Source organism: Dermochelys coriacea, chromosome 16 (assembly GCF_009764565.3).
Source record: "Dermochelys coriacea isolate rDerCor1 chromosome 16, rDerCor1.pri.v4, whole genome shotgun sequence".
NCBI classification, from domain to species: Eukaryota; Metazoa; Chordata; order Testudines; family Dermochelyidae; genus Dermochelys; species Dermochelys coriacea.
In genome coordinates this window covers 13,439,722-13,466,499 of record NC_050083.1, presented here as the reverse complement: position 1 = coordinate 13,466,499, position 26,778 = coordinate 13,439,722, and the positions used below count along the sequence as shown (strand labels likewise).

Genomic DNA, 26,778 nt, shown 5'->3' with positions numbered 1-26,778 from the left:
GCACTAGTTCAGGCAAGGGATCTGCTGTCATCAGAGAGCTATGCAGAGCAGGGCCCTGCCCCTCACAAAGATGGTAGCGCCCCTGCTTATTGGTCATTGCAGAGGAGGGATGTGCCCCTCACAAAGATGGCTGCTCTGCTGTGCCCTCCCCTAACGGCTGCTGAGCCAAGGAAGGCAGTGTGGGCTCGTTACGCTGTATCTGGGCTGCTGCTGCCGCTGAAGTTACATTGTAGCTGACTGTCCCTGTGTCTAGCAAGATCAAGGCCGGGGCTGCTGTGTTTGCAGGACTTTGCTCACTCAGTGCAGTGGCTGGTAGCCAGGGAGGTGCATACACGGGGCTATGCTGGCCTTCATAGCAAGGAACATGGTAAGTAAGAGCCTGATCCCTGCTTTGCAGGCTGGTTTAATGTTCATAGCAAGGGGGTGCGGGGGGGGGGAGCATTCCCTGCTTTGAACAATCTTGGGACAGTGACCATGGCCTTTTCCAGAGGTGTCTGATATGGTCTTGTGAGGATGAGACCAGGGCTTCCAGAGTCTCTGAGAAACTGGCAGAGTTGGGAGAAACCTGAAAGTTTTTTTGCTCAGTGAGATTTGAGGGGGACATTGAGATAAATGTCTGGCACTGATTTTATGGGGCGGGGAAGGGAGGATGATGCAGGAGAAGATCTGGCTTGTACCAATGCAGCTGTAGTGTGATTTTCTTACAGGATGCAAAAATGTTTTGCAAGAAAGATCATTACAAATTAGAGGGTGTCGGGGGAGGATTGTTGCTAGGTATCACTCTCAGTTAAGGGACAGGGATTTCCTTTTGATGCATAGTAACTTCACTAAGGGGATGGGATGCTCTTGGCCAGTGCCAGAATCACTCTTCAGGTTTGACCCAGTCAGTGAAAGGCTGTGAATATTGTTCCGCTTGAGGATTTTGATTTTGTAATTTTTTTTCCCCCTGGTGTCTTTTGCCAGCAAAACATCTCCTAGGTCTTCCCCTGGGCTGGGAGTAACCTTTGTCAGTTTGCAGAATTGGATTATGTGCCTTCTATCAACTCAAGCTTCTGCCAAGAGTTTGGTTACTGATTTATTCATCCTTTCACCTGGGTGCCGCCCTCTTGGTTTTCTTAGGAACTGATAGCGGGGCTGATATGTACCTGCCCGTTTTTTGTTTTTTTTTAAACTGATTAAGAAAATATTCACATATTCTAGGAGGAATATGTCAGTGAAATCTTCTGCATTTGCCCCACCATGTACTTTAACTGGACTCTTTCCTTTCATTTTGGAATCTTGAACTCATGGCTATAGTAATTGCATCATTCAGCCAAAATTTGCTTAAAGTTCTCCACCTGCGATGTAGGGGAGAAGTCCTGCAAATTGACTTCTACTCATGAGAGTGCTGAACATTCAGTGCAAAGGACTCCATGGTTCTGTTTGGGTTATAGCTGCTGCTAGCAGGATTCTCAGAGGCTTTCCATGATGTATGGATGAATATTTTCTCTCAGGTTTCAGAGTAGCAGCCGTGTTAGTCTGTATTTGCAAAAAGAAAAGGAGTACTTGTGGCACCTTAGAGACTAGTCTCTAAGGTGCCACAAGTACTCCTTTTCTATTTTCCCTCAGTTACAACTGTATTGTACCAGTGTTTACTAAACCATGCAAAAGACATGTGCTTCTATCAGATCCTAGTCATGCTGTCTGAAGCAGCAATGAAATGGCTTTTGTCAGTTCCATGACAACACTTAGGCCATTTTCAATATCAGATGAAGGGGAACCATGGTTGAAAATCAGTCTCAGCATCAGTTTGATTTCCTGATGTAGCCAAGGCTCTAAGGAAGTGGGTACCTGTAGCAGGGCATGCCTTTAATAAATCTCTTTCCACACCAGTAAGGGGGAAATTATATTAGAACCTTTCTGTCAGAATCACTGTTGAACCATGGTTGAAACTAGCATGGTTTGAAACATAGTTGACAGAGCTCAGGAGAATGGAGAACTGTGGATTTTTTTTCACCTGCTGAAAGAATCCCCTTTTCTCCACATCACAGCTGTGTTGTCTGTCCCAGGATTCATGGGCTCTGGGATTTTTAATTTTTCTTTAAAAAGATCCATATTGTCTGACACTTTGCAGGTGGCTGGGTGGATGTGATGGTAACAAGTGAATCAGACATTACTTAGACCTTCCTTCTGACTCCAAACCCACAAGTGTTGCTAAGTGAAATCCTAAATAGGACATGAAAGGCCAATCTACATGGCAAAGAGTACACAGGGGCTCTGATTAACACAGGTTGGCTTGGTTTGTGGGGATGGAACCAAACTAATACAACACCCTACCTTAAATTAAACCAATTAATATGTAATAGGGCTGTGTCATGAGTCTGGCCTTGGGAGAGAAGTAACTTTGGTAGCAAAGCTAGATCAAGGTTTGGCACAGAACATACATGAGACTGAATTCCCTGTGGATATATGCATTGATGGAGGGTCACCTGGTATGTGTGGATTGCCTCCCTTCCTCATGTGGAAGAGAGAGTCGGCAATCTACTGACTGCTCCTATGTTCCTGATTTTTTTTTTTTTTTTCCTGGATTAGACCATTTATTTTAACAAACAGATGAGTCCTTAAGATGAGCTGGATGCTGCAATGGCAGCTCTCTTGGGCTTAGGTATTCACTGGGATCTCGGTACATGCCTGGTAGATACTGGCACTAAAATGAACACATAAGGGCTAGTTGAGGTAATATCCAGATGTGATGCTCAGATTTTAAGTTTGTGTGGGTGTGATATTTTCATTATTTATTTTTCTTTTTCACCTTTTCACTGTGATTCATCCATGACTTTTTTTTCCTTTTAATAAAAATCCCAAACAAACAAAATAGCTCTCTCATGGTGTTTCTTATTGGAATATTGTTGCATAAAAATTTGATGGCTTGAAAGGCTGATGGTTTATTAATTACATTTAGTTAAACACATCCTGTTAAGACTGGAAGAGGCTGATATTCATCTTATTATTTTTCCTTATGTCTGGAATGCCCATGTAATGTTATTCTAATGACAAACAAAGTTGCCAACAGCTCAGAACTGGTGATGTGCAGTGCTATAATACTAAATTAGTGTGCATGTGACTCTGGAGACTGGTTACAGGATACGGCCTTTTGTCAGTAGGCTGTTGGTTCAACCCCAGCCCAGGGACTGAATTCATTCCCATGTGATGGCTGTTTGATTTGTGTGGTTGGTGGGCCTCTATTTAGCTCAAGGGTTGGCAAACTATGGCTCATGGGCCACATCCAGCCCATCAGGCCATTTCATCCGGCCCTCAGCACCTTCTGGGGAGTGGGGTTTGGGGCTTGCCCCACTCAGCATGGCTCCCAGGAAGCAGCCAGCATGACCCCCCTCCAGCTCCTATGTAGTAAGCTTAGGGATGGCCAGGCGGCTCTGTGCGCTGCCCTATCTTCAGGCACCGCCCCCGCAGCTCCCACTGGCCGTGGTTCCCGGCCAATGGGAGCTGCAGGGGTGGCACCTGCGGACGGTGCAGTGTGCAGAGCCACTTGACCACGCCTCGCAGGCAGAGGGGGGACATGCTTCCGAGAGCTGCTTGCAGTAAGTGCCACCCTGAGCCCCTAATCCCCTGCCACAACCCTGATCCTCCTCCCGCCCTCCAAACCCCTCGATTCCAGTCCGGAGCCCCCTCTTCCCCAGCCAGAGCCCTCCCGCCCTCCCGCACCCCTACCCCCAATTTTGTGAGCATTCATGGCCCACCATACAATTTCCATACCCCGATGTGGCCCTCAGGCCAAAACGTTTGTCCACCCCTGGTTTAGCTCCTGGTGAACAACTGTTCACATCAGGAACACTGCCATTGCAGTGGCCACCCCAGTTGGCAGTCTGTGCGGAGAGGGAAAAGCCTGACTAGGCCATGGAGATTGGATTCCACTTTCATCAGTACAGACGTTGCCTCCTGATCAGTTTGTTGAAGGAAGCTCACGCAGCTGCTTGCTACTAGGGTGACCAGATATCAAGTGTAAAAAATTGGGATGGGGGTGGGGGGTAATAGATGCCTATATATGAAAAAGCCCCCAAAATCAGGACTGTCCCTATAAAATCGGGACATCTGGTCACCCTATCTGCTACCCACACAACCTGTGCATAGACCGGGCTCTTCTCTCTCCAGAGCTGTCAGCTGGGCCCCCTTCCCCAGCCCTGAAATATACAGTTCCCCAGCCCTGAAATAAACAGTAAAACCATCCAGTTGCAGGGGGTAGAGTAAGGAAGCGATTTCAAGCTCCTGCTGTCACTGCGGGCAGGGGAAAAATTTAAAAAGTGTCTTGCCAGCACGTAGGAGGTGGTTTGCTGCTCCTCCCACCCAACTGCTTGCATTGCAATATCTGGTCTTGTGTTTTCTCAACAGAATAGCGCAGTCAGATGGCAAAGGTTGCTATCTGCAAAGTGTGTGACTCCCTGTATATACCATAGAACAGGGTAAGATTAGAGAGAAAGTCTGAGGCAGAGGGAGTGAGAGTTTTACAATTTTCTCATTCCACCCATGGAGAGGAAGCAGCAGCAGTCAGAGAAGGTACAATATGGTACATTATCATTAGACTATGCAGGTTAACCCCTTCCTTCCTCTTCAACCGTGCACTTTTTCTTCAGGCTTAATGATTAGTTTTTCTTTTAACCTTCCCAGAGATCTTGATCCCTCTGTGCTGCCAGATCCTGCAAGGAGCCAAGCACTTTCTTTGAGGGGCTGAGCACCATGCAGGAGATGATTGGCACCTTGCAGGATTGGATACTTTGTGCTTCTCTGCACTTGACCCTGAGGAAAACCCTCCCTTGACTGCTTCTTAGACCAAAGGGCATGTTCTAGCCGGTATTGTTTCCCTCCAATCCATAGTCAGAAGTCTCTAGCAAGGAATTTTAAACCACTGGGAGGGAATGAAACAGGAGGGAAGTTGGGGGAAGAGGGTATGGAAAACAGGATTTAAATCCTCGCTAACAGAACCTTGTTAAATTTCTGCCCAAACAAGAGGATGTTCTCAAAGTTTTGGGGGAGGGTTGGCGAGAGCACTTCTCCTGGTCAAAGGCTAGTATTGCTCTTTGCTTGCTCATGTTCTTTTTCTCTGCCTAAAGAAACTGTCACAGCACATATTCCCCGTGGAAGCATTTATTGCCAAAACTGTCCTAGCCTGTCCCCCATGAGCCTCTCTGATTCACCCACAATTTCCCCCTTCTTTAAAAACTTCTCCCTATATTTTCTCCCCCCCACACACATCCCCCCTCCTTCCCTCCACAGTCTCCTGCTGTGCAGGGCTGGATGGGAATCATTTTTGGAGCTACCTTTTCTGACATGAGTAACTGGGGTCGCTGCTGACCTGAGAGGCTTGGTGATCCCATAGCCAAGCTCCTCCTGTCACCAGAATGTCCAGCTCCACAGTCAGGCTTCCAGTTATTATACTTGATTTTGCACAGTCATTTCCCGGATGGGGGTTGTTAACCCTGATCCAGTTCCAACTTGGCTAAATTCCTCCAGCAGTTTCAGTTGGCTACAGGAGTCCTCTTCACTTCCTATCCTAAACTGTTGTGTAGCATTGCCCGTTGCTGTGTCCTACCTCAGAGATGGCTGCATTTCATTAGTGGGCAAAACAGTCCCTGTGTATATTCCCTACCTACTGTATAGTTGTAGGGGATACTCTGAGACTTATTCCCATTAATGTTTGTAAAGTGCTAGGAGATCCTCGGAGAAGGGCAAATGTGTTGTTATCCCAGTGGCATTTCCTTTAGTCGGCTGAGAATTGACATCCCTGTTGGAGGCTGTGTCTCTACTGCTGTTCTGGATGTCTCATGATCCTCTCACTCTGGTAACCAGTCGATAAATGTCTGGTGTTTGTGCTTTGAGCTCTCTGCTCCTGATGAGGCTTCCATGTGTTGTCAGGGACAGGGGACTCAATGTATCTGAGCTGCTGATTCCTCTTGCACTGCAGGGAAGATTGTCTATGTGTGCTCTGTGATTTGCAGGCAAAGCCATCTGTCTTGCTGAAGCCTTTGGCCTTGAGGAAGCTCACAGGCAGATATTTAGCCCACCAGGAGGGACTGCCATGTCTGCCGGTGCCGCCCCTTCAGCAGACCCTGGATCGCTACCTGCTAGCTCTGCAGCCCATCATCAGCGAGGAGGAATGGACCCACACCAAGGGGCTGGTGGATGAGTTCCGGAAACCAGGTGGCGTTGGGGAAAGGCTGCAGAAGGGCCTGGAGAGGAGAGCTAGGAAAACTGAGAACTGGGTATGTGGGTGCTACTTCCCTGAGCCCTGGTCAGTAGAGGAGAGGATGGAGGCAGGATCTGAGCCAAGTCCTATAAGGGCCATCACTATCCTGGTTTCCAAGCCAGTGGTTCCCAGCCACTGGCACCTGTGCTTTTGTGACTGGTAATCTAGGCTCACCCACACACTTCTGTGCTGAGACTTAGTGCACCATGCATTGCTGCCCGTCTCTTTCTCCGCTGTGTGCACAGAGCTGCGCAAGCCCCATGTCGAGCTGAGGCACATGCAGCTGAATGGGAAGTCATGGGCACTGACTGCTACAGCTAAAGTCTTAGTCCTTTAAAATGATAGTTGCCCCCAGAAGGTTGGGAAAGCCCAATGCTCCAATCCACGGAGTACCAGCCCCACCCCCAATCCCACAAGCCCCCTGCTCTACCTACTCTGTAAAATGGCCGAAAAATCATTCCATGACCCAAATCCCACAATCTTCTCCACTTGCAAAGTATTGTGGGATATGATGTGTTGCAGAATGGTCTTCCAGCCATTTTGTGGGGCACAGATCACTCATGCTTGCAGAGTGGGCATCCTGCTCTCTGCAACCCGGAGCCCCAATTCTTCCATGCTTCCTGTTTCTGTACCCAGCTCTCTGACTGGTGGCTGAAGACGGCTTACCTTGAATATCGCCTGCCGGTTGTGGTTCACTCCAGCCCTGGCGTGGTTTTACCAAAACAGGATTTTCTGGATCAGCAAGGCCAGCTCAGGTAAAGGCCTTTTTGGCTGTTCTTCCCGAAAGTTTCAGATGTTGTTAGTTGGACTGCTGGGGAGTTGATTTGGATTGATGGGAGGAGGCGAGTACTAGCAAGTCTCTCCCAGCTTAGATGACTGCTAGCCATGGGGAGGCTCACAGCTACTCCAGTTGCAGCCTCTCCCAGCAGGAAGCACTGTAGGGAATGAGGTAAGATTGCTGGTTACAGGGAGGCTGAGGGCTTCTCCCAGCAGGATTCCCTCAAAAGGGAAAGATGGAAGAGGAAAGATGGTCCAGTGGTTAGAGGAAGAGGCTGAGACTTAGAAGACCTAGATTAAATTCCCTGCTCTGCCACTAACTTCCTTTGTGACTTTGGGCAAATTACATAAATCTTTGAGCCTCAGTTCCCCATCTGTCAAATGGGGATAATTGCACTTCACAGCGGGGGTTGTGAGGATAAATACATATTGTGAGGCGCTCAGATACAATGGTGACAGGAGCCATACAAAGTACCTAAGATACTTTAAGAGACCCTAAATATGACTTTAGATTCTGCAGGCTTGGGGGAAGAGACAGACTAGGTTACTCAGCTAATGTTGTGTGTGTCTGCGATTCATTCAGGCTCTGTGCATTTGCAGAGGGCTTCCCACTGTTCTGTCATTAGCTGCACAAGTCAAATCCACAGCTGCTGTCTGTCTCCAGTGTGTTTCTTCCCCTTACTCAAGCCCTGTATGCAACCGAACACTGGCAATTTGTGTGTTTCCCTCCTGCTAATTCATGTTGCAGATGCTGGTGTTTTGAAGTCATCCCCACACACGGAATTGATTCTCTCACCCTCTTTGGAGCCTGCCGCTGATCTTAGTCCCTGTTTTTTGCTGTTTGTTTTCATGCATGTGAAGTTTTGTCTTAGATTTGGGTTTGGCTCTGGGAAGTCGAGGCTCTGTGGATTCAAAGCCATAGCATTGACCTTTATACAGGGTTGCTTTTTCCACATTTACCCATCATCACCTGCTCCTGTCATCAGGATGTCTTCTGGCTGGGTTAAAAATATCAGCCAACCAGAGAAGTGTGTGTGAGAGAGAAATAAGAGTGAAAGAATCCTCCCTCCCTCTCTGATGCAAGGTCTTGTATGCTCACTTGGCCAAATCTATCCCATCGCAGTGAGTGGGGAGGATGTCTTAAAGAGACAGTGGAAGGGCTAAAAATCCTATTTTAAAAACCCTTCCTTATATTATTGACTCTGAAATTTATTAAAATCAACGTTGCCAACTCTCCTGATACTTGGTACTGTATTTTACTTGAAAACAGCTCAGAAACCAGAAGGCAAATAAAAAGAATCCAACTTCCTTTTATCTCATGACTTTTGATGGGGCCTGACATAATTTTTGAATGCTTGGGCATTGCAGTGCTGGAATTTAAAAAGAAAACAAAACAACTACCTTGCTATCATGCCCTTTACTCTCTGTTTTCGTCTCTGCTTTTATGATGAAAGGCTAGTTGGCTTTACTTTTGGTTCTAGTCGGTTTCACTTTCTCAGGCATGGGCAATGCAAAATGCAGCAAAGTTAGTTTTCAGACACTACAAGGGAATATACAGTTGGGGGGGAGCTTGGGGGGGAAGGAGGGTTGTTTTTAAAAACTTTCTCCATTGGATCTTTCGTGGAAATGTTTCTTTCAGTTTCAATTTTTTAAAAATTCAGCTACAGAGCAGCTCCAAGATGACTTACCTGAGCCCCTTCTAGGCTAGCTGAGCCTTTGTTACTATCCTTGGAGCTCAGGTACTAGTGCAAGTTGTGCAACAGGAGACTTTAGTGTGATGTCCTGCTCTGTGCCTCTGTTCCCTTCACACACCCTGTCTGTCTTGTCTATTTTAACTCTTTAGGGCAGGGTTCTTCTCTTGTTGTGTGTGCCCAGTGTCCAGCAGAAGGGAGCCAAACTCTTGGTTGGAGCCTCTCGGTGCTACACCCACACAAATACTAAAAAAAAAACTGAATGAGTCAGTGAACAAAAAAAGTGTTTCATTGGAGCTACCAAAACACAGCCACAGTTGGCCAGGGCTCAAGATATTAGGAACTCGCTCTGCTCTGCTGTCCCCAAAGTCCAGCATTCTCTCAGCAGAGGGGGTGAAATCCAAACTACTATTATTTCTAGGGGGTCAGGATTTCAGTATCTCTCTGGTCGTTATGTTTGGCTTTTCCAGGTTTGCTGCCAAGCTGATTGAGGGCATCCTGGATTTCAAGACCATGATTGACAAGTAAGTTGGATGCAGTAGTGTAGCTGTGTTGGCCGCCATATATTAGAAAGACAAGGTGTGTGAGGTAATATCTTTTATTGGATCAACTTCTGTTGGTGAGAGAGACAAGATTTTGAGCTTACACCAAGCTCGTCTTCTGTTAGAGGCATTTCTGGCACACTGAAATGCCCCTGCTGCCTTTACTTAGGGGATGTTCAGATCAAAAGTTTCTCTCTCTCAAAGGGAAACAGTCAAGATAAAAATCCATATGTCTAAAGAATAGCGCCTCTAATCAGTGTAACTGACAACAGCCAGGGTCACTGACAGGACTGTACAAAAGCAAACTGACTTTTCCCTTTTTATGCTCTTTATTTACTTCTGCCTCCTACTCCACCTGGATATGGAAATGAGCCTGGTCTATTCTGCTTCTTGAATCTCATGTAATGATGTTTAGGGTTGCAAAGCTGTAGTGCAACAAAAACTTTTCCCTTCACACTGTGTTTTGGGAGAGGCTCTTATGTGTGTACTTGGAGGGAATTAAGCCTGACTGAAGCCCTGCAGACTCACATCCTTAATTTATCCACAGAACAGGTCCAGCTCAGACAGCAAGAACACACAAGCTTCCAATGTGTTTCAAGTCCCCACCTGCAGGGGCATTCTCAACCTATTTACCACTGTGGGCTACATATCTGTATGTTATGTGTGCTGCATCCACACAATATATATTCTAACACTGCATGGCCCTGAGGATGTCACATGCGCTGCAGCTGTGTGCTGATTGGGTCGCAAGCGGCCCACAGGTGAGAGAGGAGTCCAGTCCTCTAGGCCTCGTTCAGTCCTTGGCCTCTAAAATGAGGCTGCCAGCAAAGGCCTTGTCTGACCTAGGATTGCAGGTGTGATATTAGCAGATTAGCTAACACGTTTGAGAAGCCTAGCGCAGTCCAGGCACACTGCTTTTAACACATGCTAAACCAGTCACTTTAAAGCCCAGGGTGGGCCCTGACTTTAACCCAGCCAGGTTAGCATATGTTAAAAGCAGTGTACCCACGAGCCCAAGTCAGCTGACGTGTCTTGCGGGTCTTTTATCCCTGGATAGACGTACCCAAAATGTAATTGTGAACAGGGAATCATCAAGTGGGTGTGTTTCTAGTGGGGTCACACGGGGATTTGTTCTTGGCCCTGTGCTATTTAGGTATTTTTATCATTGACCAGAAAGAAGAAACATAAAATCATCACTGATAACATGGGGAGTGCTGAATAATAAAGAGGACAGATCACTGATTTAGAGCAATCTGGATCACTTGGTAAACTGGGTGCAAGCCAACAATATGTGTTTTAATACAGCTAAATGTAAATGTGTATGGAAACAAAGAATGTTGGCCCTAGTTACAGGAGATGGGCTCTATCCTGGGAAACACTGATTCTGAAAAAGATTTGGGGTTTGTGGTGGATAATCAGCTAAACATGAGCTCTCAGTGTAACATTGTGGCCAAAGGGACTAATATGATCCTTGGATGCATAATTGGGCATCTTGGGTAGGAGCAGAGAGATTATTTTATCTCAGTATTTGGCACTGGTTCAACTGCTGCTGGAATCCCTTGTCCAGTTGGAGCAGGTTCAGAGAAGAGCCACAAGAATGATTAAAGGGTTAGAAAACCTGCCTTATAGTGATAGACTCCAGGAGCTCAATCTATTTAGCTTAACAAAGAGAAGTTAAGGGATGACTTGATTACCGTGGATAAGTACCTGAATGGAGAACAAATATTTAATAATGGGCTCTTCAGTCTAACAGAGAAATGTATAACATGATCCAAGGGCTAGAAGCTAGACAAATTCAGTCTGGAAATAAGGTATAAATTTTTAATAGTGAGAGTAACAGACCATTGGAGCAATTTACCAAGAGTTGTGGTGGATTCTCCATCTGACAATTTTTAAATTAATTTTCAATGTTTTTCTAAAAGATCTGCTCTAAAATTATTTCAGGGACAGTCTCTGACTTTTGTGTTATATAGCAGGACAGACTAGGTGATCACAACGGTCCCTTCTGGCCTTGGGAGTCTATGAACTGAGACCCACCACACAAAGAATCAGATGGCAACAACTAGTGGTCACTCCAGACATAGGCCTGGATTTGAACCTGTGACCTGTAACCCACTGCTAATCCCCTTGAAACAATGGGTCTACATTCCCTGCATCTTTAAGTATACCAGGCCTCAACTCCTGTTGGAGTTGGGCAAGCTGCAGTGTAGGCCCAAGGGTCTGTTTTTTCATATGCTAGCAGATGTGGAGAAAAGGACCTTGCCCCTATATAAAACAAAAGCCAACTCATGTACATGCTGGGTAGCCTCTGCTCGGAGAGTTGGGGGGTGCAGGGGATGCTCAGCCCCCAGTGGAGGAGACTTCTAATATCCAAATCTTTTAGGGCTTGTACACACTAGCATTTATTTTGATATAACTTAAAAACCACCCCCCTGAGCGATGTAAGTTACACCAATCTAAGCAACAGTGTGGACAGTGCTATGTACATGGGACAATCTCTCCTGCCGGCATAGCTACTTGGGAGGTGGAGTAATTATGCCAATGGGAGAGCTCTTTCCCATTGGCATGGAGCATCTGCACTAGCAGCACTACAGTGGTGCAGCGACATCAGTACAGCTGCACCCCTGTCATGATTCTACTGTAGACTAGTCCTTAGTCTCTCACTGGAGCAGCCATGATAGGGCGCTGGGCATGGGAAGAGCATGCCAGGTGTTGATCGTTGGAAGGCAGGCATTCTGATTGCTGTTTTCTTCCCTCTCCTGCCCTGCTTCCTCTCTTCTGTGTATATTTCCAGTGAGAACCTGCCAGTAGAATACCTGGGTGGGAAACCTCTTTGCATGAACCAGTACTACCAGATCCTCTCATCCTGTCGCATCCCGGGCCCGAAGCACGACTCCGTTGTGAACTACACCAAAGGAAAAAAGCCGCCCTCGCACATCACTGTGGTTCACAACTTCCAGGTACAGCAGTGCCAGGGCTTAGTAGAAGTCTTGGGAAGGCCAGGTTATTCTTTCGGATTTAAGTGCCCCCTTTGGCTGGCTTTGCCAAGGAAGAGGAAGAAGCAATAAAGCTCTGAGTATGAGGTTTGCCTCCCCAGGAAACCAGTCCCGCTCCCCCTGAAGTCAGTCGTGGGTTTGCTATTAATTGGGAGCAGGCTTGGGCCCCGGCTTGGGCCCCATGGCTGGGACTGCAGTGTGTGTGAGCTGTATGTGAGTGCTCCATTCCCACATCTCTTTCCCTTCTAGCTCCATTCCCTGAAAGTTTGGTCTCCTGCTCTGGATTTGGAGCTAGAAATTGCTGGTTTGGGAGGCCGGGGGGATAATGGACCCAATGGTCATGGATAGGGCCCTACCAAATTCATGGTCCATTTTGGTCAATTTCATGGTCATAGGATTTTAAAAATCATAAATTTAATGATTTCAGCTATTTAAATCTGAAATTTCATGGTGTTATTATTGTAGGGGTCCTGACCCAAAAAGGAGTTGCGGGTGAGGGGGGTCGCAAGGTTATAATGGGGGGGTTGTGGTATGCCACCCTTACTACCGCGCTGCTGATGGCAGGACTCTGCCTTCCGAGCTGGGCGCCCGGCCAACAGCCACCACTCTCTGGCCACCCAGCTCTGAAGGCAGCGCAGAAGTAAGGGTGGCTATAGCGCAAACCCCCTAAAATAACCTTGTGACCCCCCCGCAACTCCCTTTTGGGTCAAGACCCCCAATTTAAGAAATGCTGGTCTTCCCCATGAAATCTGTATAGTATAGGGTAAAAGCACACAACAGACCACATTTCATGGGGGAAGACCAGATTTCACGATCCATGACGTGTTTTTCATGGCCGTGAATTTGGTAGGGCCCTAGTCATGGTCAAGCCTCAGAAATTGTAGAACCTGGAAGGTGTTACGAGAAGAGTGTTTTCCTCTGTCTGTCTTAAATTATCTGGCCCTCATTACCGCAGTATCCAAGCACCTGATAATCTTTAATATATTTGTCCTCACAACATCCCTGTGAGGTAGGGAAGTGCTATTACACCGTTTTATGGATGGGAAACTGAGGCACCAAGAGGTTAAGTCCTTTGCCCCAGGTCTCACTGGAAGCCGGTGTCATAACAGGGACTTGAACCTGGGTCTCCCACCTCCCAGGCTATGCCCTAATCACTGGGTCATCCTTCCTCTCCACCTACCAATCATCAGCCCCTTAGCTGAGCCCTCAGCATTGCTCTTGCCTCCTGGATGAGACTGTGGTCAGTCTGTGTGACTGGCTGCTATAAACCTTTGTCTCTCCCTCCTTTCCAGTTCTTTGAGCTGGATGTTTACAGCAGCGATGGGAGCCCCCTCACCACCGATCAGATCTTCATCCAGCTGGAGAAGATCTGGAACACGTCCCTCCAAACAAACAAGGAGCCAATTGGGATCCTCACCACCAACCACCGAAACAGCTGGGCCAAAGCCTACAACAACCTTATCAAAGGTCTGTCCTGCCCCACCCACGTGGATCACCATGCTGGTGACTGCTGCCCTCCATGCAGAGCTGTGCGCCCCCGGCTTCTCCCTCCTTTACAAGCCCTCTGCAAGCAGACACTGACCAGATAACTGGGCTTTCTAACAGTCTGAGTGTGGGAGTATTTATCCAGCTGGGTTGTGTCCAGATTAGACCCATTGCAAAGCATTGTTATTTCTGTTTAAACACCCATCCTCTAAGTGTTCAAGGTTTGGTCCAGGACAGAGCTGAAGTTATGTAGTAGTTCACCCCCTAAATGGATGAAATCCAATAACCAAGCTAAACAAAAACAGAGAGCTGATACAAGTGAGAAGGAGCATCCCTATGAGGCTCACAGCTTCCAATCTATTACAGCCATCTAGCCCATAGCTTCAACACTCGAATACCACTGCAGCATGGTCAAGAGATGCTTCCTTACAAAGGGAGTCAGGGCACCGAGTGTCATCAATCTGCTCTCCTGAATTTTATCGTTCCTCCAATTAAATGCAGTTTTTCAATCTGCTTCCATCATCTTCTACTTTTTCCCCCCTTCTCAGACAAGACCAACAAGGAGTCCGTGCGTTCGATCGAGAAGAGCATTTTCACCGTCTGCCTGGATTCACCCATTCCTCGGGTGTCTGACGACATCTACAAGAGCCGGGTGGCAGCTCAGATGCTGCATGGTGGAGGCAGTCGCTGGAACAGTGGGAACCGATGGTTTGACAAAACCCTTCAGGTGGGTGCTGGGGTTTTTGAGAAACTAGAGGCATGGGTCTGGGGGAGACAAACTTCCTGAAACTGGAAGGGCCAGTAGGCCCCCAAATCATTCAGTAAGAGACTTTCCCAGATCAAAAGGGGCATGGGAAGTGAGAAGAGCAAGAGGCTGATGTCAACAGCATAAGTGCCTGTGGGCTTGGTGGAGAATGTTTGGGATTCTCTCCCACAATCAAACAAGTTCTCACTCTCTTGCTAGGTCTACCAAGCTCTCATTGTTTCTTAGGTTCCTGGCAGCACTCACTCAGTGCAACCAAGCTATTCCTTGTATTACTCGTAAATTAACTGTCTACCTGCGGTGTAAAATGACTTGTCTGTCTGGAGGCTGACCAAGCCTAACGAGGTCTGTTTCTTGAATTTCCCATGGGATTGTTGCTCTCCCTGTTTGTCTCTGCCAGAAGCTAACCTGCTTCTTTCAGGCATCTGCTGCCATCCCACAACATTTCTTTGATCCCCATCTCCCTTTATCTGTATAATGGTACCATTCAAGGGCCACATCCTCCATTAGAAGACTATCTCTGGGCCTTTCAGGGAGCTTGCCCATGCTCTGACAGGACTCTTATAATCCTAACAACATTTTGGGTTGTTCAGCTTCTGCTTGGCACTGCTTATTTACAGGGCAATGCCAAGTTCTTCTAGCTTTGCAATTAACCAAAGTCTGCACAGAACTGGTGGGGGATGTTACTGCTGTGTTACGTGAGCCTCCAAGGAAATCAAACCCTTTGAAGCTGTACCATATTGCAGGGTACACTGGCTTCTCTGATGCATCTTCTGTCAATGGGATCATCTTCCATCTGCCTCATTGAATATAATGATGATACCAAATCCTCCTAGCGTTGGTTATGGAGTTTCTTTCTTCTGGGAGGTGGCTGATGGCTTTGCAGTTTACCATGCGCTGATGGGATTGAGGTCTTCTCCAGCACATAGCAATGAGACATTGAGGCCCCTCTTGGGCTGGTGCTTGCACTGTAGAGGAGGCCTCTCTTCACTGCCTTTTTCGTTTCCCTGGCAGTTTATCGTTGCTGAGGACGGCTCCTGTGGCCTGGTGTATGAGCACGCTCCCTCGGAGGGCCCGCCCATCGTTGCCCTTCTGGATCACATCGTGGAGTACACGTGAGGCTTGCTCACTTGTCTCTGAGTCAGACACGGATCTCAAACTGTCCATCCACAGTAAAGCTCCCCTTCACCAGCTCATTTCCCCCCTCACTCCCAGGCATCTGCTTTGGAGGCGCTTTAACAGTATCTAAAGTTAGGTACTGCAGCTCTTGGAGCAACGACCAGGGATTAGCCACCTGCTGAGAATGGTAAACTTTGCTGCTGCTTGAACTCTCTGGAGAAGCCACTGCTTATGTTTAATATGGCTGTCGGGTGGCAGAATGTTTGCTTCTGATGGAATCTATAGCACATTTTTTAAAGGGTTCGAAGGGCATTAGACCTGTAATCTCTTGGTGAAGGAATCACTATGATCCAAACTTCTGCATTTATTCTCCTAGTTTTTCATCAGAAGCAGATGTGGAGGGAGCAGCTGTCAAATCAGGAAGGCTGAGATTTGTGACAGAGGGCTTTGCAGTGGGTGACACAGACCCAAAATGTCATAGTCAGGGATTTACACTATGTTCACTACAGTGGGATCTGAGTCTGTCTACTGGGCACCAGAATCCTATAGGCCAAGGGGCTGGAGATAAAGGTGGTCTAGCTAAATGGTTTCAATGCTGTCTCTCTGTGCAGGAGGAAACCAGAGCTGGTGAGATCACCGATGATTCCTCTGCCAATGCCTAAGAAGCTGCGGTTTAACATCACCCCAGAAATCAAACATGACATAGAGAAGGCAAAGCAGAACCTCAACATGTGAGTAAAGCAGGTGGAAGAGCTCAATGAGTGAGCGAGAGAATAATCCCTGTGCCTACTTGGAGAGCTGGGTGGTAAGGAAAATGTCAGTGCTCTATGGTGCTCAGTGCACTATTCAGGAAGCCTGCCCAGTGTCTTGCAGGGCATAAACTATACTGTATGTGGCTGAAAAGTGCATTGCTGAGCCTCCTCCTGACTGCTGTGCTGAAAGGGGACTTGCTGCTTATTCATCCCAATCTATTTACGAAGAGGGATGTCTCTGATCAGGAACCTGACCTGCTGTACTAGATCAAACCACTGGGCCAACTAGTGTTGGATCCTGTCTCCAGAAGTGGACAAATCCCTTGCATCTAACCAGTTGCACAGTGCTTCACGTACTGCGTCAAGTTACGGAGGTTGAGCTCATTGTGAAAAGATTGGGTGGGGCAGATCCCTTTGTCCTTGTGCAGATTTGGTCTGAGCAGATTGATGTCTCTGGGGCTCACGAAAGCTCTGGGGCCTGGGTTTTTGCCATGTAACAGCAAGGAGCATCCTGAAGAATTTCTCTTCTCCCTCTCTCTCTCTGCAGAATGGTGCAAGATCTGGATATCAAGGTGATGGTCTTTCACCACTTTGGGAAAAACTTCCCCAAGTTGGAGAGGATAAGTCCAGATGCCTTTATTCAGATGGCCCTGCAGCTGGCTTATTATAGGTAAGGAGCACACTGCAGGCAGTTAGCTTTCCAGCCCCTATATCTCCCTTCTAAAGAGCTTCAGGGGATTTTTACCCTGCTCCACGAAACTGCTGACTAGAGGTCAACACCAAACCCAACTAGCTGGGTTTGGGGAAAGACCCCAAACACCAGAGGGTTACAGGGTGGTGACCTATTAGAATCATAGAATCATAGAATATCAGGGTTGGAAGGGACCCCAGAAGGTCATCTAGTCCAACCCCCTGCTCAAAGCAGGACCAAGTCCCAGTTAAATCATCCCAGCCAGGGCTTTGTCAAGCCTGACCTTAAAAACCTCTAAGGAAGGAGATTCTACCACCTCCCTAGGTAACGCATTCCAGTGTTTCACCACCCTCTTAGTGAAAAAGTTTTTCCTAATATCCAATCTAAACCTCCCCCATTGCAACTTGAGACCATTACTCCTCGTTCTGTCATCTGCTACCATTGAGAACAGTCTAGAGCCATCCTCTTTGAAACCCCCTTTCAGGTAGTTGAAAGCAGCTATCAAATCCCCCCTCATTCTTCTCTTCTGCAGACTAAACAATCCCAGCTCCCTCAGCCTCTCCTCATAAGTCATGTGCTCTAGACCCCTAATCATTTTCGTTGCCCTTCGTTGTACTCTTTCCAATTTATCCACATCCTTCCTGTAGTGTGGGGCCCAAAACTGGACACAGTACTCCAGATGAGGCCTCACCAGTGTCGAATAGAGGGGAACGATCACGTCCCTCGATCTGCTCGCTATGCCCCTACTTATACATCCCAAAATGCCATTGGCCTTCTTGGCAACAAGGGCACACTGCTGACTCATATCCAGCTTCTCGTCCACTGTCACCCCTAGGTCCTTTTCCGCAGAACTGCTGCCGAGCCATTCGGTCCCTAGTCTGTAGCGGTGCATTGGATTCTTCCATCCTAAGTGCAGGACCCTGCACTTATCCTTATTGAACCTCATTAGATTTCTTTTGGCCCAATCCTCCAATTTGTCTAGGTCCTTCTGTATCCTATCCCTCCCCTCCAGCGTATCTACCACTCCTCCCAGTTTAGTATCATCCGCAAATTTGCTGAGAGTGCAATCCACACCATCCTCCAGATCATTTATGAAGATATTGAACAAAACGGGCCCCAGGACCGACCCCTGGGGCACTCCACTTGACACCGGCTGCCAACTAGACATGGAGCCATTGATCACTACCCGTTGAGCCCGACAATCTAGCCAGCTTTCTACCCACCTTATAGTGCATTCATCCAGCCCATACTTCCTTAACTTGCTGACAAGAATGCTGTGGGAGACCGTGTCAAAAGCTTTGCTAAAGTCAAGAAACAATACATCCACTGCTTTCCCTTCATCCACAGAACCAGTAATCTCATCATAAAAGGCGATTAGATTAGTCAGGCATGACCTTCCCTTGGTGAATCCATGCTGACTGTTCCTGATCACTTTCCTCTCCTCTAAGTGCTTCAGGATTGATTCTTTGAGGACCTGCTCCATGATTTTTCCAGGGACTGAGGTGAGGCTGACCGGCCTGTAGTTCCCAGGATCCTCCTTCTTCCCTTTTTTAAAGATGGGCACTACATTAGCCTTTTTCCAGTCATCCGGGACTTCCCCCGTTCGCCACGAGTTTTCAAAGATAATGGCCAAGGGCTCTGCAATCACAGCCGCCAATTCCTTCAGCACTCTCGGATGCAATTCGTCCGGCCCCATGGACTTGTGCACGTCCAGCTTTTCTAAATAGTCCCTAACCACCTCTATCTCTACAGAGGGCTGGCCATCTCTTCCCCATTTTGTGTTGCCCAGCACAGCAGTCTGGGAGCTGACCTTGTTAGTGAAAACAGAAGCAAAAAAAGCATTGAGTACATTAGCTTTTTCCACATCCTCTGTCACTAGCTTGCCTCCCTCATTCAGTAAGGGGCCCACACTTTCCTTGGCTTTCTTCTTGTTGCCAACATACCTGAAGAAACCCTTCTTGTTACTCTTGACATCTCTTGCTAGCTGCAGCTCCAGGTGCGATTTGGCCCTCCTGATATCTTTCCTACATGCCCGAGCAATATTTTTATACTCTTCCCTGGTCATATGTCCAACCTTCCACTTCTTGTAAGCTTCTTTTTTATGTTTAAGATCCGCTAGGATTTCACCATTAAGCCAAGCTGGTCGCCTGCCATATTTACTATTCTTTCGACTCATCGGGATGGTTTGTCCCTGTAACCTCAACAGGGATTCCTTGAAATACAGCCAATATTGCAATAGCCCACTCTTTCGCTATGCCTCCATGTGGGAGGGTTAGATGGCTGATGGATCTAGAGCCATGTGCAGACATCCCAAATCCTGCCCTTTCCCCATGCACTGGAATGGCATTAGTTCTGCTCTGTGAAGGGCCCTTCGTGGTCACAAAGGAGTGGGCAAGATTAGCCCCTCCAAGAGCAGTGCATGAAATACCAGTAGAGGAGGGTCAGTCAGCTAGGGATGCAGCTTGGTCCATGTAATTACCATTTCTTCTGAGCTTTCTCATCCTTCCTGCATGGAATTTACTCTTCCTTGGGAGGTGGGGAGGATTCAAGGGAGAAATACAACAGATGTATCTTCATACTTCGGACCAGAAATTCACCTGCACGATTTCCCTGCAAAGGATAAGATTTGCATAGCCCCTTCTTGTCAAGGACAATTCTTCCCCTGTGACTGCTTCTCCTCCCCGTCTTTCAGGATGTATGGCCAGATCTGTGCTACATATGAGAGTGCCTCACTGAGGATGTTCCGCCTGGGTCGGACAGACACCATCCGCTCTGCCTCTGTGGACTCGCTGAAGTTTGTAGAGGCAATGGACAACCCTAGCAAGCAGGTGAGAGTTCCAACAGATGGAGTGAATTAACTTCACCCCAAAATAAAAGGAGAACTGCTTTTCAACTTACCCTAGAAGTGTAGCATCTGTATCTTCTGGTCTCAGCCAAAAACTGCATTTGATCTGAGGTTGTTTTAAGGTACAATCTGGAATATATGATTACAAATCTTGGGTTTCATTCAGCTTTCCTTTTACATCTCTGTAAATCCAAGGTGAGTGTTTCTAACCCTATATCACATGTGACCAGTCTGAATGTCTAGCCAGTCAGGTCCCAAGTACTAGATTATTGGACTTGAAGGTTCTCAATGTATCATTCAAAGGGTCATTTCCTTGTTTTGGTTTTGACCTATGAACTTTGGATAATATACAGGCAAACAAATGTACTATTTTGGGGAGTAGATTTGCTAGAATACGTTTAAATTAATAGGGATGAACACAGTTAGTACGATGCTATATTTAATTGAAACTTTTAGAAGTTAATGCAGTTTTTCTGGATGGGGAGTTGTACAAATAAGGAAACAAGCTCCTGACCAAACAGTATAGTGTTTGGGTGTCCCAAACTTGGAGATACAGAAACACTATTGGTTCCAAGTATATCCAGATTCACAGAGAGGATTTGTGATTCTAAGTGTTCAGGACTCATTTCAGTCCTTCCATGAAAAAGATAGGGACTCTGGTTCACTCTTTTAGAAGAAAATGAATCGAGACTAGAACCTAGCAAGTGATGAGTCAGTTCACTGGGGATGGAGTTCTGAATCAGAGTTCAACCATTTGCTGTAGGCTGTAGAATCTCTGTAGTAATCCCCTTGCAAAGACTTGCCTCCTTTGTTTGCTGAATTGTCCTTCTGTCATCTGAATTGTCCCACTGATATCTCCGCTTCCAACAGTTCCAGGATAAAGGGCCACAACTGGTAGTTCCTATGGAATCACTTAAGAATAGTCTTATGAGCTGGAAAGGAAGAGAAATAATTCAGCCAAACAATATGATCTAAGTTAACAATAGCTTGAAGGCAGAAATGCCATCCTGCAGGTGAGCTACTGAAATCACTGGGCAGCAAATTTTTAACGTCCATTCCATGCATTCTCCTTAGAACCAAGAGAAGGTGGAACTACTGAGGAGAGCTACGCAGGCACACAGAGCTTACACAGATATGGTGAGTGTCCCATACAGCTCCAAGGCTGGGACTGTGCAGAGGTAAGCCAGGTGCTGCTGGAAGAAAAATCCCAATTTATGGTGCTAGACATATAAGACAGCCCGTTAATACTGCCCCTAGGATTGATTCTGACCAGTTAATGCTTTGAAGGACTGACTGTACTCTTCCTCTTTGCACAGTTCCTTCAGTATCCCTGGTGACTGGGGGCAAAGGAGAGAAAAAATCAAGTCTGCAGCTATACTCTGAAGAATTCCTATTCTCCCCATCACCAGGGTCTGTAGATGCCAGGGCTGCACAAGGGTTTTTTTTAAAATCACAGGGATCCTATCCTGAGAAGTTATAGGGTTTGTTTAGTTCCATCTGTCTGTCAAATGTTGCTCTTAATGGACAGTCAGTTTTTTTTTTTCCCCTTTCTACTTTAAATTTAAGAGGATTTTTAAAATCTGGTTCAGACTGAAGATGGTGCTGATTTTTGTTTCCCTGCCTCTCCAATCTCTTATCCAGACTCTCTCTTCCTTTCAGGCAATAAAGGGGAATGCAATAGACCGTCATCTGCTAGGCCTGAAGATTCAAGCCATTGAGGATCTAGTGAGCATGCCAGAACTGTTCATGGATACAGCCTACGCCGTTGCCATGCACTTCAACCTCTCAACCAGCCAGGTAAGAAGTGGCTGACCAACGTGAGAGTGCTGCAATCATTCTTTCTGCCTTTCTTCTCCACATTCCTCCACCACCTCCTTCCTTGAGGAACTGCTCTGTATATAGTGCCATAGGAATCTAGTCCCACAACAAGCTGAGCTGGACCTTTAAAGAGGTTGTGAGGTGAAGCTGAGGACTATGACCTTACCATTGCTAGAGCCATTCTAACAGATTATCTTCTCCACCCCAGGCTGGACAGTGCATTGCCAGGTAGATACCAAGTGCCTGTGGTAATGTGGAGGCCCTGCCTGCACACTGTAACAGCAGCAGTACTGCATGAGGCTCATTATCCTTATGAGTCTGCTTCAGTGGATAACTGCTCCTCCACAAGTCTCCTCAGAGGGTGATATGAAGAACTAGCACACTGCTGGGGAATAGCAGAAACAATTGATTTATTTATAAAGCATCCACAGTGTGTACGAGGAGCTGAACAGATGGGTCTGAATATCATGCCCCTGCCCTGAAGAACTTAGCTGGGATGTTAGTTGGGAGTACTCCATTTGATTTATCCTCTCCAACAGCTCTTGTGATCTTCTGCCTCTTTTTGTTTGTTTGTTTGTTTGTTTGTTTGTTTTTAGTTGGGTACGGAGGTGTTTAACCAGGTTGTTTCCCACTGTAGGTCCCAGCAAAGACAGATTGTGTGATGTGCTTTGGTCCAGTGGTTCCAGATGGCTATGGAGTCTGCTACAACCCCATGGATGACCACATCAACTTTGCAATGTCGGCGTACAACAGCTGTGCCGAAACCAATGCTGCCCGCCTGGCACATTACCTGGAGAAGGCGCTACTGGACATGCGGCTCCTGCTCCAATCCACACCCAAATCAAAATTGTAAGAAATGAACCTCCTTCACAGCCCCTAAGCTTTAGGAGCTGCCCCATGTGCACAAGAAGCTCCCAGCTCTCCAAAAACTGGGCAACAGGAGATGGGCTCTATTAGGAATCTAGAAGAGCATATGGCACGCATCTCTCTGCAGAGAAGTTAAGGAGTGGTAATCTCCAACTATCAGACCACAAGGTGAAAGGAAGCATTGCCTTATTCCAAGCTAGATCTGACAGAGATCCTGTCCCACAATGTACCTTTCTTCCCTTGAAGGTATACTGGAGCAACATCTTTTTATTGAATTTACAGTGGAAAGAACAGAGAAAGCACATTCTTCATCCCATCCTTCACTCTTCATCCACTAGGGGGAGTATTCTCCTGGCTGAGTGGGTCTGAGACCACTTGGATATTTTTGCTGGCTCAGGCTTTGGAGGGGTCGGGAATATGTCTTTTGGGCCATGCTATGCCTCTCGAAGTGGTGTCATCAGTGCCATTGAACTCTGGGGTGGGGGGGATAAATGCTGTAAATCGGAGGAAATCCAGTCCTGTTAGGATGCATTGTGCTGCTTTTCTAGAAAATTGTTTTCCTAACATAACCTTGCTAGGGGGCTGGTCTTTGTGTGCTTTTCACAGCTAGGAATGTTCCCTTCCCCATCCTTCTAACACTTGGGTCTTCACTTTCTCCACTAACTGTGGAACACCATCGCTACAACTGAACTCATTTCCCCTACTCTGGCCTTTTGTTTGTTTGAAGCATAAAACGATGGATTGCTGGCGGGTCTCCCTCTCAGAGCTTCAGGCTCTGCAACTTGAGCCTCTTTGGCTTTCTTGTATTGCTTCTACTCAACATTTTAATTGATTTTTTTAATTATGCAGGCTCTCCTAGCCTTGACTTTATGCACTTACATATTATGTAGTGGGGAGAGATTATATAGACCTTGATGTTGTTTGTAGAACCTGTCCTCTTCATTCTGCCCCTTCTCTTTCAAATGGGAACCATGTTGCCCTTTGTTACTTGCAGACTGAGAGATCATGCACTGTTTTCCATGCTGCATAAGAAACTTAATTAGCCTTTCTAATCAAGTTTCCCAAAATGCCTAGAGGTTCCAGATTGCATAGGTGATATACGTTGGAGCTGAAGGAAAAAAAGGTGCAGCATGACACTTCTCCCCTGCCATATATTATCAACTCCTACCAAGGTTGTGGTTCCTCTAAAATAAGGGAGGTAGTGAAGAAAGCACAAGAGTCTACTCTAGGATGTACAGACTCTGTCTGTTCATTGCCCAAAACAACTGTCTTTTCCGCAGGAATCCAACAGCGTTTCTTCATCAGAACCTGGTTTCTTCTTGCCTTAATGTTATTTATACCCATGGTGATTTATAATTTCCCTCTTTTGTGGAATATAGTCACAGCTGTGTTAATTTGACAACCTTTAGAAATGAAGGAATTATATTTATAAGTGTGCAATTTAGAAAATATTGACACACAATAAGAAAGGAATATAAAACTGCCAATATCTTTCCTAGGGCAACATGTGAAACCATAGCCCTACTGCCATTATAGAAGAGAGTGCATTGTTTGCCCCTGCCGCTGCTATTCCTGCAGTGGGATAACAATAGTTCTGAACCAAGGAATAGCTTGAGTTTGTAGTCTGTTTTATCACACAAACACTTGTCCATATCACAAAGTCACCCAACCAGTAGAGTCATTGCTGCTCTTCTGGTGATGGGCCTCGAGAGCATTCACAATCCTGGTGCCTTGGTAGAGGTGTGTGACCAATTTGAAGTACGTTCATCCTAGTAGTATTGAAAACCTCTTTTATGAACACTTAGTCACCCCATCTCACTTTTTAATTGATGCAAAGCTGCTCTCAGTTGTTTTACATTTAAATTCCACCCCTCCAACTAAATATTGAGGGGAAAGTTTTACTGAAACTCACCTGCACAGCTAACGATTGTACAAACCTCCATTAAAAAAATTTAAGTTTAAAAAAAAAATTATAAATGGAATGAGATGGTTAGAAAGCAATGGGATCATGTAACGCACGGCTCTGGGTACAAACACACTTACTCTAACGATCAGATTCTTCCACAATGAACGAGACTGAAAGTTACAAGAGGCCACCCAAAATCTTAATCTGTATTAATATTTATTATATGTAATGAGTACTTATATAACCATTTAAGAGACTGCACCCTTCTGGGATGAATTGGAATGGGTACGGTCCTACTGAGATTTAAAAAAACACTACTTTTTAGGGAGGCTTTTATTCTGGAAGAGATTCCTTTCTCCAGAGACAAAGTAAACGTTTTTTTCCTCCCTGTATGTAATGAGTCAATATAGTGCCTGTTGATAACTGATGCTACTCTACTGTGGTCTCTAGCCACGAGGCCAAAGACCAAGTGCCTTCAACCACAGCATTGCTACATATTGGCATGTCTTATTATTACAAGGCTAATTTCAGAAACTAAGAATTCTCTCCTCCCCCCTTCAATAAGACAGAAGTAATCACCCAAAGGCAAGTGCCCACTGAAAAGGATGAGGTGGAAGTGCACTCTGCTATTAATGGAAAAATACCGGGGATGGGTCTGGTTTTAACCTTAAATCAGATATAGAGCTGGAGATCTCAGTGGCATTTCTCCAGCTGTGGAGTGGAGGTCTTTATGTGCCATGCATAGGGAAACACACAAAAGATTCTTATCCAGCTTGTGCATTCTCTCTTTAGGATGTAGGGGGCAGAAAGCAGGATTAACAGGGGAGCTGCTTTATTACATTACAACTGTTTACAGGGTTTTCTTTTAAAAGTGTTTTTTCCTCTTACTGTTGCTAATTTCAAGCTGTGGTGATGTCCCTCTGACTCATCACTTCTTGACTTATTTTTCCAATGACCAGTTATTTTGAGTGCCAATTTGTTTGTTTATCCTTTATTAGCTGGTCACTTACCCAAGAAGTGTCCATGGTCTTAAAGGCTATGTAAAAGTTATGAAGAAACTACTGATTTACTGAATAATTAGGGAAATATGTAGATTTATAATGTACAATTAAACTCTTGGATTGGAGGTGTAGTTGATGGCACAGCCAGTGACTTTGCATGCTCGGCCAGTTAAATGCATTACATGTTTTTTTGATAATGTAATCAGTGTCCTGCAAGGATTGGTGATGTTCTTCCAACATAAATAAAAGTATAAATGTTGCCAACAGGGTTGATTCTATGCAGAAAATGCTCTAGGTATAAGTTTGATGATTGTCTTTACAGAAGGATGTTCATCATGGGTCACAGAACAATAGATCACAGAGGAATTTATCATCTTCCTCCTATTGTTTTAGTATCTCCATCCCAGGCCATGGTAAGGGAGCAGAGCAAGAGATCCGCTACTTGGAAAGTGAGGAATAGTTCTCTGAGGGCAGTCATTTACCTTCCTTGCTCCTTTTCAGTCCACCTAGCTAAAGGCAGAAGGCTACTTGAAGTTTCTCTTCTCACCTCCTAGGCTGCTCAACTTGGCCAAAAATGTACAAGGGGCCTTTATCACTATGTCAAACAATGTGCAGCTTCCTGGGGGATGGAAAAAGAAAGCAGAAGCAGACAGAAGCCCAGTCTGCACTTAAAACTTGCATCAATATAGCTACAGCACACACCGCTGAGCACTGTAGCTATGGTGACCTAACTCCTTCTGTAGACACAGCTAGAAAGATGGAAGAATGCTCCTATCAGTCATTTAGGTGGAGTTCCTACAGCAATGGGGAAAAAACCATTCACTTGCTCTAGTCTGAATCTATGCTAGAGTTACAGCAGCATAGCTATGGTGCCACAGCTATACTGCTGAAAAACCCATAGTATAAATGGCCAGAGAAAGCAGATGGCAGGAACTGTGCTGGAGAAGCATAGGGCTGTCTCCCCACCACAGGCTGCAGAGCACTGCCTTGATGGTGCTATCAAGCTGTAGGATTTAATGCACTGTGTCACTGTAGACAAACACTGCCAGAGTATGTTAATAATTAGAAAATAAAGTAAATGTAGTTTTTAAGGTGACTTTTCCACTTCTCTAGGATGACAGTCTCCCTGGAAGAGGTGAGGGATGTGTTAATTACCTTTGAAGCAATTTACATTTTTTGCCTCAGCTTTGGGGAAATGACTCAACTGCCCACTCCCCCCCCCCCCTTTTTTAAGTGAGGGAGAAGAATGGTGGTACATTTTATTTACTTGGCTCTGCTTTTCAGTTG

At 46.2% G+C, this 26,778-nt stretch overlaps 1 protein-coding gene across 2 annotated transcripts; it reads left to right on the top strand.

Moving 5' to 3' along the window:
* Positions 1-25,755, top strand: CRAT (carnitine O-acetyltransferase). Of its 2 annotated transcripts, XM_043498883.1 has the most exons (15): positions 93-367; positions 4,387-4,551; positions 5,991-6,254; positions 6,875-6,993; positions 9,177-9,230; positions 12,043-12,208; positions 13,537-13,711; positions 14,278-14,456; positions 15,507-15,607; positions 16,223-16,342; positions 16,911-17,033; positions 19,747-19,882; positions 20,974-21,036; positions 21,559-21,696; positions 22,355-25,755. In XM_043498883.1, the coding sequence occupies exons 2-15, from the start codon at positions 4,522-4,524 to the stop codon at positions 22,568-22,570; spliced, it is 1,884 nt and encodes a 627-aa protein (XP_043354818.1). In that variant the 5' UTR covers positions 93-367; positions 4,387-4,521; the 3' UTR covers positions 22,571-25,755. The 2 variants fall into 2 exon arrangements, with proteins under 2 accessions (XP_038230356.1, XP_043354818.1); XM_038374428.2 differs by lacking the exon at positions 4,387-4,551 and having other exon boundaries at positions 1-367.
* Positions 25,756-26,778: the final 1,023 nt, after the last annotated feature.

Excerpts from the sequence above, each read along its gene's own strand:
- CRAT (XM_043498883.1), top strand. The coding sequence starts at position 4,522 with ATGGAGAGGAAGCAGCAGCAGTCAGAGAAG. Across the intron at positions 17,034-19,746 it reads CTGCAGCTGGCTTATTATAG|GATGTATGGCCAGATCTGTG; the intron begins GTAAGGAGCACA and ends CCCGTCTTTCAG. Across the intron at positions 19,883-20,973 it reads TGGACAACCCTAGCAAGCAG|AACCAAGAGAAGGTGGAACT; the intron begins GTGAGAGTTCCA and ends CATTCTCCTTAG.